This window comes from Dryobates pubescens, chromosome 22 (assembly GCF_014839835.1).
Source record: "Dryobates pubescens isolate bDryPub1 chromosome 22, bDryPub1.pri, whole genome shotgun sequence".
NCBI lineage: Eukaryota > Metazoa > Chordata > Aves > Piciformes > Picidae > Dryobates > Dryobates pubescens.
The window spans coordinates 4,210,035-4,222,752 of record NC_071633.1 but is presented as its reverse complement, the minus strand read 5'-3'; the positions used below and the strand labels follow the sequence as shown (position 1 = coordinate 4,222,752).

Here is a 12,718-nt window from a genome sequence, read left to right as displayed (position 1 = left end):
AGAAGCTTTGGGAGGCACAAGCCACTACCAGAGGTACCAACACCACAAATAAAGAACGAGGTATCAGTGCAGTTCAGAGGGCAAACATTTCTGGCCCCTTTCAAAGGCTTTGGAAGTAGCAACTAAAAAAAATAAAAGATAAATTCCCTACCATTTTAAGAGATGTCCCCAGATTTAATTTCACTGCAGTGTGTTATCAGCATTCATCTATACAGAGCACACCACAGTGTGTTCCAGAGCTGGCTGGGCTACTCCGCATTAGTGAAAACAATGAAAGCTCTCCTTCTGACATGTTGGTTAAGTGGCTTCTAAATATTTTTAAGATATGAACAGCAACCTCTTGCTTGCAAATTCAGCTTTGTGGCCAAATGCTGAACAATGGCATAAAGCCCCTTTTCCTCTCCTGCACTTTGTAGCACACAAAAGCTCGCTGCGAAGGGAAGCGCTGCAGTGAGCACTGTTACACAGTCATTAATCCAATCATTAAGTCAGTGTAGTGAAACTAACTATGTGCATGGCTAGCACAAAAGGGGGGGGGAAAAAAACCCCAAACCCACCAGCCCAGACTGATGACTACGATTGAAAAGGTCAATATGAAATACAATACTGACAAAGGAATTAAGAGCAAGGAATAAAGCAAAGGCAGAACTCATGCAGCAAATGCATCATGTGAGGAAGAGGTATTTATAGGCATTTAAACACTGCTTAAGATGACACTATCTAGGCTACTTAAAAGGACAGAAAGACTTCCACTTCAAAATAAAACCTTTTGTTCTGTCACTTCCCTACCCTTCAGCCATGACAGAAATAAAGTGTCTGTTGCCACCATGACAGAGTCAATATGCTGAACAGAAACAATGTCATTCCATCAGTTATTTCACATGGAATCTTCTGTTTGAAGCTATGTTTTTCCCCATCCAACTTCCCTCCTGGAGGAAGATATCCTATCCCCTTTTCCTCTAATTCATATTAGCTTCTGGGGGTGACTAAAATCTTGTCTCTTCTGATGTGATTCAACAAAGATAAAATCATCTTTGCTGCTTGCCCAGACAATAGCTGATGTGTATTGGGCAGAGCCACTGGAACGACTCTTGGGAAGGTGCAAGGATAAAGATTGCTCACTGGACTACAGCTGGCCTGACAACAATAGACCGAGGCCACTGTTCCTGTCCTTCAGGAACATGCATAAGACAAGATCATCCCCACCCATCAGGTACCCTGGAAAGGGAGGATGGTAAGACAATGGATTCACCACCTGGCCACTGATGTGTATTGGATGTGTGGGCAGGTAAATGGAGGAGGAGGCAGAGCCCCCCCCAACTTTCCTCCAGACCCCTGTCCAAACACAAAGGAATACACAGGAAGATTTCCTGGGGAACAATACCTGGACACATACCTAAGGACTGAAAACCTGTATAAAAAGACCTGAGCAACTACTGGCTCGGAAGAAGAAAAGCACAGAAGGAAAACATAGGAGGAAAAGACCTAGACAATGCCACTGAGAAGAAAAAAGGGTGAGAATACCAGGACAGAGACATCACCATGTAGCTTGGAAGAGGCAGACCAAGAGGAACCCTCTCCCCATGTCCTAAGTTCCACCTGCTGCAACTCATGGAGCTGGAGAGGCTGCTCATGAGGACAGCACGTCCAAGCTGCAGCACCCTTCTTCTACAGCCTCAAACTGTCTTGGGGGGTGAGTAGTGTGGTAATATAATTCCTTTCCTCTTCTCTCTCACCCTCTCTATTCTGATCCACCCACTTCATTTGTGTAATAAATAGCCTCGCTGTTGATATTTTGGCCTCATTTGTGCCTCTAATTTCATAACACAGGAACATTCAAAAGAACTGAGGCTCTTTCCCTCTCCAGACCGAGACAGCTTCCTCAATATTGTATCTCAGAGAGCAGAACTTCTTCTCCTGTTGGTAGTTAGGCAGAAACTGGGATTTTGACGGAGGAAAACAAATGCCCATAGAAGTGGAAAGAAGTAGGGAGGAAAAATTTTGACTGTACTTAAGAATAAATAACCCCCTCTATTCTTAAAAACATCATTAACATGAGACCTTGATACCCTGCCTAATGTTCTTCTATTACCCATACAGTAAATTAATGCCTTGAAGCTCACAGTAATGGAAACATTTTTCATTTAGACGAGCAACTTTCTCATCCATGCATAGCTTACTCTGAGTCTCCAAATTCATTTAGTTTCCCCCCAGAGCTAAATTTATTAAGAGAATTATGCACACCAACCTGAGCCTCCCTCTGCCAGGTACTTGTCCTTTGCATAGATGACAGAATCCAGCATTGACTCGAAGAGAAGGAAATAACCCTGTTTGTAGGAAAGGGGAAAGATTTAATAATCATTACGCTGCTTCTCTGGCCTACTTAATCAATCTACAGATAGACTTCATCAACACAGCAATCACAGAATATTAGGGGTTGGAAAAAGCCCACTGAGTCCAACTCCCCTGCCAGAGCAGGATCACCTGGGGCATATCACACAGGAACATGTCCAGGTGGGGTTTGAAAGTCTCCAGAGAAGGAGACTCCACTGCCTCTCTGGGCAGCCTGCTCCAGGGCTGTGTCAGCCTCACAGCGAGAAAGTTTTTCCTTACGTTCACGTGGAATCTCCTCTGCTCCAGCTTGCACCCATCATTGTGCAGCACTGACCAGAGCCTGGCTCCATCCTCCCAACACTGCCCTGCACATCTTTATCAAGAGGAAGGAGGGCAGCCCTCAGGCTCCCCTGCTCCATGCTGAAGAGCCCCAGCTGCCTCAGCCTGTCTTCACAAGGGAGATGTTCCACTCTCTTCAGCATCTTTGTGGCTCTGAGTTGGACTCTCAAGCAGTTCCCATCTTGCCCTGACCAGCCCAGGACTGAACACAATATTCCAGATGCAGCCTCACCAGGGCAGAGTAGATGGACAGGAGATCCTCTTTGCACATAATCACCACAGCCCTTCTAATGCACCCCAGGATGCCATTGGACTTCTTGGTCACAAGGGCACACTACTGGCTCATGGGCATCCTGTTGTCCACCAGGACCCCCAGGTCCTTTTCCCCATGCTGCTTTCCATATCAGCATTGTCACTTCAAAACTTTAGTTAGGAAAAGTAACATTTTCAGTTTCCCAAATTGCAAGTATCTAGAAGTCAATGAACAATTAATTAATAAACCATAGGCAATAAATATCCAATCTACACCTCACAGAGTCTTAAAATAGCAGGAGAAATCAAATTCAACTCAAACCAAAGGAAAGGTTGTATGCATTGATTTTTCAGTATTAACTCTTGAAGTACCACACACAAGAAAATCAGATAAATTACCCCAAGAAATTCCCTTCCCACTTTTAACTTCAACTAACATGAAAATTGTCAGAAGAACACCAAATGAGGTACAACTTTGGTACTTCACATTTGTAACCTCATGGTACCCTGTACCATGAGGCAAGGCTCACTAAGACAGGTGGAAAGAAATCATACACCAAAGACAGGGGTTCTCTAGATTCCCTGCATCATTTACCAGCACCTGAACTCAAAAAGATCACAGGATAAAACCAGAACTAGATTTCACAGAATCACCAAGGTTGGAAGAGACCTCAAAGATTATCAAGTCCAACCTGTCACCACAGACCTCATGACTAAACCATGGCACCAAGTGCCACGTCCAGTCCCCTCTTGAACACCTCCAGGGACAGCGACTCCACCACCTCCCTGGGCAGCACATTCCAATGGCTAACAACTCTCTCAGGGCTTGGTTTTGGGATTGATTTTACAGCAGGTTAATCAAATTGCTATAGAATGACTTATTGTAAACTTCACCCAGCCATTTTCTGCAGCAGGGAAAAAACCCCTCCTTCACTGAACACTTTTGAGATACAAAACCCATTGCAGTATTACAGACAATCAGTGTTTTGTTTTATTTACACTGGGATTCTCAACTACTTCTAAAGAAACTGCAGATTTTCTAAGAGATGAACAGCCCTTAGCCTTGCAGTTGATTTACTGGTTTTACACCCTTCCTATCTTCCAAGTCTGAGGATGATCCTTATTCTTACTGGATGCTGTAACACATTTCATCCACCTACACCTGCTTAGGACACCAAATCAATTAAGACAAATCACACCAGCATTAAGGTTTGGATTTTCACAGTGTCCTAATTCTCACTCTGCTCAAAACACATCTTAGCCCTATGGCTTGATTTATACATTGCCAGTAGGGAACAACAAGACAGACAACTTCAAGTGCAGGCTCTGGACCTTCAGTCCTACAAGCCCAATCAGCAGTAACCTGTGAATCACAGAGCAGCTTAGGTTGGAAGGGACCATAGAGATCATCTAGTCCAACCTCCCTGGCACAGGCAGGGACACCTCTCAACTAGACTCAGCTACTCAAGGCCTCATCCAGCCTGGCCCTGAACACCCCCAGGCAGGAGGCATCCACAGCCTCTGTGGGCAACCTGTTGCAGAGTCTCACCATTCCTGCACCGAAGAACTTCTTCCTAAGATCTCATCTGACCCTACTCTCCCTCAGCTTCAACCATTCCCCCTTGTCCTGTTGCTGGACACCCTTATGGAAAGTTCCCTTCCAGCCTTCCTGTAGGACCCCTTCAGGTATCGGAAGGCAGCTCTAAGGTCCCCCTGCAGTCTCCTCCAGGCTGAACAATCCCAGAAAAAGCAAACCTAGGCCTTTTATCTTTCATCTTTCCTACACTTCCCTACTTGGACAATCCCCTCCTGAGCACTGCCAGGGATGGTAACTCCACCACCTCCCTGGGCAGCACATTCCAATGCTTAACAAGTCTCTGTGAAGAACTTTCTCCTCACTTCAAGCCTAAACTTTCCCTGGCTCAGCTTGAGACTGTGTCCTCTTGTTCTGGTGCTGGTTGCCTGGGAGAAGAGACCAACCCCCACCTGGGTACAACCTCCCTTCAGGTAGTTGTAGACAGCAACACGGTCTCCCCTGAGCCTCCTCTTCTCCAGGCTAAACAATCCCAGCTCCCTCAGCCTCTCCTCACAGGGCTTGTGCTCGAGGCCTCTCACCAGAGGCCCCCTTATGACCTTTAGGGACATCTTGTGAGGTTTCTAAACCAAGTCCCAAAATGAAGACTGCAGCTTAGTGAGCAGTGTGATTTTCAGTAAGCTTTGCAGAACAGCCGCAAAGGCCAGGAGCTCCAGCTGCAGCAGGCAGGGATGATTATTATGCCTACAGCAAGCCAAAAGCACAGAACAGAACCACAGCTTGCTTTCTTTTTTCTTTTTTTTTTTCAATCTTATTCTTGCAGTTTTAAAAATAGAATTTGTTTAGGTCATAACATTTCCTTTCCAATGCTAACTGAAAATGAGGTGCTTTCACAGCATTACAAATGTGACATTAAGACTGGTAAGTGAGAAATGGACATTTTTATGGGTCAGCTCTTCACTTACTTCTTCCTACCTAAACTGGCCATCACCTAGAACATCTGTGTGGCAGTATAGAATAGAATAGACTAGAATAGTATAGAATTAACCAGGTTGGAAAAGACCTTCGAGATCATCAAGTCCAACCCATCACCCAACACCATCTAACCAACTAAACCATGGCACCAAGCACCCCATCCAGTCTCTTCTTAAACACCTCCAGTGATGGTGACTCCACCACCTCCCTGGGCAGCACATTCCAATGGCAAATCTCTCTTTCTGGGAAGAACTTCCTAACATCCAGCCTAAACTTCCCCTGGCGCAGCTTGAGACTGTGTCCTCTTGTTCTGGTGCTGGGTGCCTGGGAGAAGAGACCAACCCCCACCGGGCTACAACCTCCCTTCAGGTAGTTGTAGAGAGCAAGAAGGTCTTCCCTGAGCCTCCTCTTCTCCAGGCTAAGCAACCCCAGCTCCCTCAGCCTCTCCCTCACAGGGCTGTACTCAAGGCCTCTCCCCAGCCTCATTGCCCTTCTCTGGACACCTTCAAGAGTCTCAATGTCCTTCTTAAATTGAGGGGCCCAGAACTGGACACAGGACTCAAGGTGTGGCCTAACCAGTGCTGAGTACAGGGGCACAATGACTTCCCTGCTCCTGCTGGCCACACTATTCCTGATAGAGGCCAGGATGCCATTGGCCCTCTTGGCCACCTGGGCACACTGCTGGCTCATGTTTAGGCGGCTGTCAATCAGCACCCCCAGGTAGCTCTCAGCCACTCTGACCCCAGCCTGTAGCTCTGCCTGGGGTTGTTGTGGCCAAAGTGCAGCCCCTGGCACTTGGACTTGTTGAATGCCATCCTGTTGGACTCTGCCCATCTGTCCAGTCTACCATAAGATTGGTGTACCAAAACAATTTCTTCTTCTCTTCTCACTTCCTCACTCTGGAGAGATACTAACTTGCTTCTGCTTGACCTTAGCTGCATTGTTTTGGTATTAATATTCCTCTGCTCCTTTCTCCCTTCTTTTGTACAGGGGTCAGAAAAGGAGAAGCTAATAGCTTCTTGTGTTCTTGTGCTGTTTGTTAATTGTAAATACCTGTAAATATTGTACATCCTGGATATTTTGTACACATTCATTGCATTCCACTGTAGATTGTGGTTTTCCCTGTAAATGCAGCTTTCATCTGCTTCCAGATGGGCTGGGCTGGACAAGTTAATGTTGGGGGGTGAGGGGAGGAAATTTCAACCCACCACAATCTGCATAGCAAGTGCAAGCAGCACAGCTGGAAGTCACACTGTCTCAGTGGCCCAGCCAGTGAGATTCTCCCTGTCCTTTCCCCAGCCTTTCCACGCTGGCACTGCTGGTCCTCCTCCAGCTCCCAGTTCTCACTTCCCCCCCCGTTCACTACAGCGTTCCTGTAAGTTAGATAAGGCATCAGTGGTGCTGAATCAAGTCATTTATTACTCACACCGAAGGCTTTGCTCTGTGTGCTCTGCTCATCTGTAGTGTAATTTAGAATGTAATTTCACAGGCTGCTGCCTCACCTGTAGGGGTGCTGTCTGGGAAGAGAATTATACCTGATGCCTCCTCCTCGTGATGCTCTGGGGCACTCTTGCTTCCACCCCAAGAATGTTCAGGGGTTTGTTTTTGTCTTTAGTGTGTATTAGCATCCTTAAAATTAATTACTGCAAAGGGATCTCCAGGATACAAATCTGTGGCTCTGCATATTAATAATTCAATTTGCTAGTGGCTAAACTAAGAGACATAAAAGAAAAGCTGGCCATTTGGTTTTTTCCCCTCCTCAAAATCAATGTGAAGTTCCTTATATTTAACATTTTCAAAGCTGAAATGAAATGGCTGTTCCCCAGCTAACAGCAGACACACATGCAAGCAGATCTGGACAAGAAGAGAACTACACAGCACTGAGGAATTACTCCCTTCAAGCACAAGCCTGTCCTATGCCATGCAGGCAACCAGTGACAGAAGAAGAGGACAGAGTCTCAAGCTGTGCCAGGGGAAGTTTAGGCTGGAGGTGAGGAGAAAGTTCTTCCCAGAAAGAGGAATTTGCCAATAGAATGTGCTGCCCAGGGAGGTGATGGAGTCACCATCCCTGGAGGTGTTCAAGAGGGGACTGGATGTGGCACTTGGAGCCATGGTTTAGTTAATCATGAGGTGCTGGGTGATGGGTTGGACTTGATGATCTCTTGAGGTCTTTTCCAACCTTATTGATTCTATGTCTGTCCAAGAAGTCAACTATCATAAACACAGCAGTCCACTCACACATTTGAATCCAGAGGAATGCGAGTATTCATCTGGAATACTGTGTCCAGTTCTGGGCCCCTCAGCTCAAGAAGGGCCTCAAGGAACTGATGATAGAGTCCAGAGCACATTCCAATGCTTAACAACTCTCTCAGGGAAGAACTTTCTCCTCACCTCCAGCCTAAACTTCCCCTGGCACAGCTTGAGACTGTGTCCTCTTGTTCTGGTGCTGGTTGCTTGAGAGAAGAGACCAACTCCCTCCTGGCTACAACCTCCCTTCAAGTAGTTGTAGAGAGCAATGAGGTCTCCCCTGAGCCTTCTCTTCTCCAGGCTAAACAACCCCAGCTGCCTCAGCCTCTCCTCACAGGGCTGTGCTCAAGGCCTCTCCCCAGCCTCGTTGCCCTTCTCTGGACACTTTCAAGTGTCTCAATGTCCTTCTTAAACTGAGGGGCCCAGAACTGGTCAACATCTTAAATCACAGAATGTTAGGGGCTAGAAGGGACCTTGAAAGATCATCCAGTCCAACCCCCCTGCCAGAGGGTCACCTATACCAGGTCACACTGGAATGCATCCAGATGGGTCTTGAATATCTCCAGAGGGGGAGACTCCACAACCTCCCTGGGCAGCCTGTTCCCAGCTGCACACCAAAAGAGCAGAGAAGTGATAACATTGCTGGTGCTGGCAAAAACAATTAAAATACTTCCAGGCAAGGAAATACAGTTCCTTTATAAAACCCATTTTGCTGCAAGGCCATGAAAGCATTCAGCTACTTAAAATGCTCCTGACCCAGCATTATTTAAAAAAAAACAACACAGAAAAGCTCAATTCTTACACAAAAATAGACATTATTACTCTGTGTATTTAGAAACAGAACACTTGTACTCCTAGAATGGTCTGGGTTGGAAAGGACCTCTGAAGGTCATCTAGCCCAACCCCCTCTGCAGTCAGTAGGGGTATCCTCTACTAGAGCAGGTTGCTCAGAGCCTTGTTGAGCTTGACCTTGAATATCTCCAGGGATGGGGCCTAAACCACCTCCTCAGGCAACCTCTTCCAATGTTTCACTACCCTCATGGTCAAGAGCCTATTCATGCACCTCCAAATGCTAACAAGAGACTATTAAGACTGCAGAAAGACAAGTAAGTGTTAAAAAGAAACACCATCACTGCATATCCATCATAGAAACAAGGGAGATGAAGGAGAGAAAAGATGGTTTCTAGGGTTTCAGAGATGCTCACTTCCTTGCTCTTTTCTCTAGGTCCTGAGTACCTACCATTCACAGCCCATCCTGGTATTACTTCAAAATTGTGTAATAAAAAAGGACAGGGGGGAAAAAGTATTAGCTACTTGAGCAATTACATGACTAAGAGACAAGAGCACTGGATTCAGTGCCTAGTTTATTTTAATTGAGTCCATTTCCTTCCCAGCTCTTCCTTGTGTAGAACTCGGCATACTCAGTACCACAAAGCACTGCATAAAGCAGCAGTTTGAGAACACACTGTACTCTTAACACTGTACTGCAGACAACCCCCTCAGAACATTGTCTCCCTTACAAAGGGAGAAATGGAGGCATTCTTTAAGCTAATAGAACTCTCAACCTCTGGCTTTCTAGCCTTAGCTACAGAAAGGCACCAAAAAGTTAGCAATAGGAAAAAACATAAATTTGCAAACAGAGGCAACTGGGGAAGAACATTCCAGAAAAACACACTGCACATAGAATGATAGAATGGGGTGGGCTGGAAGGGACCTCTAAAGGTTATCCAGTCCAACCTCCCCGCAGTCAGCAGGGACATCCCCAACTAGATCAGGCTGCCCAGGGTCTTGTTGAGCCTCACCTTGAATATCTCCAGGGATGGGGCCTCAACCACCAATCTGGGCAACCTCTTCCAGTGTTCCACCACTCTCATAGTGAAGAATTTCTTCCTAACATCCAATCTAAAGCTGTTCTTCAACATCTTAAAGCCACTGCCCCTCATCCTGTCACTGCAGGCCTTTGTAAACAGACTCTCCCCATCCTTCTTGTAGCCTCCTTCAGGTACTGACAAGCTGCTGTCAGGTCTCCTCAGAGCCTCGTCTTCTCCAGGCTGAACAGCCCCAACTTCCTCAGCCTGTCCTTGCAGCAGAGGTGCTCCAACCCCTTGACCATTCTCACTGCCCTTGTCTGGACCTGCCCCATCAGGTCCATGTCCTGCCTAAATTCAGCTCCAGACATATACACAGTAGTCCAGGTGAGGTCTAACAAGAGCAAAGCGGCAGAAATACCTCTCTGGATCTGCTGGCAATGCATCTGGATGCATTCCTGTGTGACCTGCACTAGATTCTATGTCCTGCTCTGGCAGGGGGGTTGCACTCAATAATCTCTGAGGTTCCTCCCAACCCCTAACATCCTGTGATCTTTTGATGCAGCCCAAGATGTGATTGGCTTTCTGGGCTGCAAGTGCACACTGTCTGCTCACGTTCAGCTTCTCATTCATCAGCACCCCCAAGTCCTCAGGGCTACTTTCTAATACCTCATCCCCTGGTCTATATTGATAGGGAGGGTTGCTCCGGCCCAAGGTGTAGGAATAACAGTAGTCCAGGTGAGGTCTCACCAGAGCAGAGCAAAGTGGCAGAATCACCTCTCTGGATCTGCTTGCAATGCATCTTTTGATGCAGCCCAGGATGTGATTTGCCTTCTGGGCTGCAAGCTCACACTGCCTGCTCATGTCCAGCTTCTCATCCATCAGCACCCCTAAGTCCTGTTTTGTTTCTAGCTGAGATGCAGTTGGTTAAGAACATTCCAGAAAAAACCCCACTACGTGCTTCTTGCTTCTTTCTGCACTCATCCTTTAGAGAGGCAGCCTATGAACTTTACAATTACACCACAAAATCCATGTGCAATAATAATGCAGCCACCTCTGAATGCTGATAGCAAATCTTTTCCTGCCCAGCACTCAGTACAACCAAAATTTAGCTTTCTGGTGCTCTAGACATAGCTCTAAAAACAAGCACTGTTCAGTGCTAAGCAAAACAAAGCTGTGGCCCCACAAAAAGCCTAATCTAAAAGCAACTCATTTGCTAAGCAAACAATGACTGCTCCCACTAAAATCTTCCTGCCAGTCTGCAGTGACTCTCTGAATAAAGAGCTGAAAAACTTACATACTGGATTCCTTTGGCTCTCCAGCATTTTCAAGCACTGACACCCACATTATTTACAAAGATTTCAGTGGTCAGTATCATGCAGGGAAGGAGAAAGAAAAGCAAATTCACAGGCAAAAGCCAGACAAAGAGGAATCTTCATTTGCATCTAAGCAACATAATGTTCCTTTCTGGACAGCATTGGAACAGCGTGCACCCTGTCCAGCTATCAATCTTACTTCCACACCATTGCCCTCTTTATCTCTGTATTGCAGCAACCTATAAAATGCTAACATTCTGGAATAGTTAGAATACCTAATTAAGTGCAATGCACATGGCCACCTAATTATGGCATTAAAAGGTGAATTAGCACACAAATGGGAAACATGGAACAGTCAGCCTACAAGGGCCGCTCCTCAAAATCCTTCCACCTCACCTTAGAGGCACTGATTTACAGCATCACTTCAGATCTTAAGTGCCCAAGGTGCTTTTAAAAATCAAATCTTGGGTTCCAGAATGAGAAATGTGATTTGGAGGACATAATTCTTGGTGCTCATATTAGGTAACTGATCAGAAGCCTCCCTATAATTAAACTCCTAGTGAAGTCACCACGCTGCCAGAAGTCACCAACCATAACACACTATTTTTAAACCACTATTTTAAGCCAATGGCTTAAATCCTTTGTTTGAAGCTAGTAGTCTCAGCAGTAAATTAAGCTCATTCTTCAAAAAGTCTTTACTGTTAGTAGTGAGGGAAAAAAAAACCACTTTTGCATATTTTCAACTCACTGAACAAGAAGATAATAAATTAAAAAGAAAAAAAATGCCCCAAACCCAGAAAAAAAAAATACAAACCAAATGATTTCTTTCCACCTCTGCCTGGAAACTAGTTTGATATGTATGGATCCATAGTGAACTTGCCCAAAGGCTCTTTTATGTAAGTAGAATCACAGAATTGTTAGGGCTGGAAGGGACCTCAAGGATCAGCCAGTTCCAACCCCCCTGCCATGGGCAGGGACACCTCACACTACAGCAGGTTGCTCACAGCCACATCCAGCCTGGCCTTCAAAACCTCCACAGATGAGGCTTCTACCACCTCTCTGGGCAACCTATGCCAGTGTGTGATCACCCTCATGGGGAAGAACTTCTTCCTAACATCCAATCTGAATCTACCCATTTCTAGTTTTGTTCCATTCCCCCCCATCCTATCACTACCTAACATCCTAAAACATCCCTCACCAGCTTTACTGTAGCCCCCTTAAGATACTGCAAGGCCACAATTAGGTCTCCTTGGAGCCTGCTCTTCTCCAGACTGAACAACCCCAACCCTCTCAGTCTGTCTCCATAGCACAGGAGCTGCAGCACTCTGCTCATCCTCATGGCCCTTCTCTGGATACCTTCCAGACCCTCCAGATTCTTCAAGTAACAGGGGCTCCACAACTGGATGCAGTAGTCCAGGTGGGGTTTCACCAGAATGGAGCAGAGGGGCAGAATCCCCTCCCTTGACCTGCTGGCCACACTTCTCCTGATGCAGCCCAGGACATGATTTGCTTTTTGGGCTGCAAAGTTCACCAAAGGGAAAAAATGCTTAAGGGAAGTTTCCCACCACAATTTTGGCAGGAGATAGACTTATCCAGTTGCTATGAAATTGAGCCTGGCACTGGGTCTTGTCACATAGATTTCTTTATTAGGATAAAGGGCAGGTAGCAAGTAGAGCTGTGTAACAGTCACCAGCCAGCACACTAAAGAAAGGCAACAGGCCCAGAACTGAAACCCAATACATTCCAGGAAATGGTCCATTTACACACTGCATGCTGCATTTCCTGTTGGACATCATCTTATTATGCACTTGTAATAATCACTTATTTTAACCTCCCACTAAAGAACTGCATCAGTAGTAACAACACTCTTGTCAAGACCTCCATTTGCAGATCTCCAGTGCTTGTGCAGCTCA

General features: G+C 46.0%; 1 protein-coding gene across 1 annotated transcript in view; it reads right to left on the bottom strand.

Moving 5' to 3' along the window:
- PRMT3 (protein arginine methyltransferase 3) overlaps positions 1 to 12,718 on the bottom strand; it is a 60,403-nt gene that overhangs the window by 26,714 nt on the left and 20,971 nt on the right. Inside the window, exon 10 of the mRNA XM_009905477.2 lies at positions 2,249 to 2,327. Coding sequence (XP_009903779.2) covers positions 2,249 to 2,327 — 79 coding nt within the window. The remainder of the gene's footprint in view (positions 1 to 2,248; positions 2,328 to 12,718) is intronic.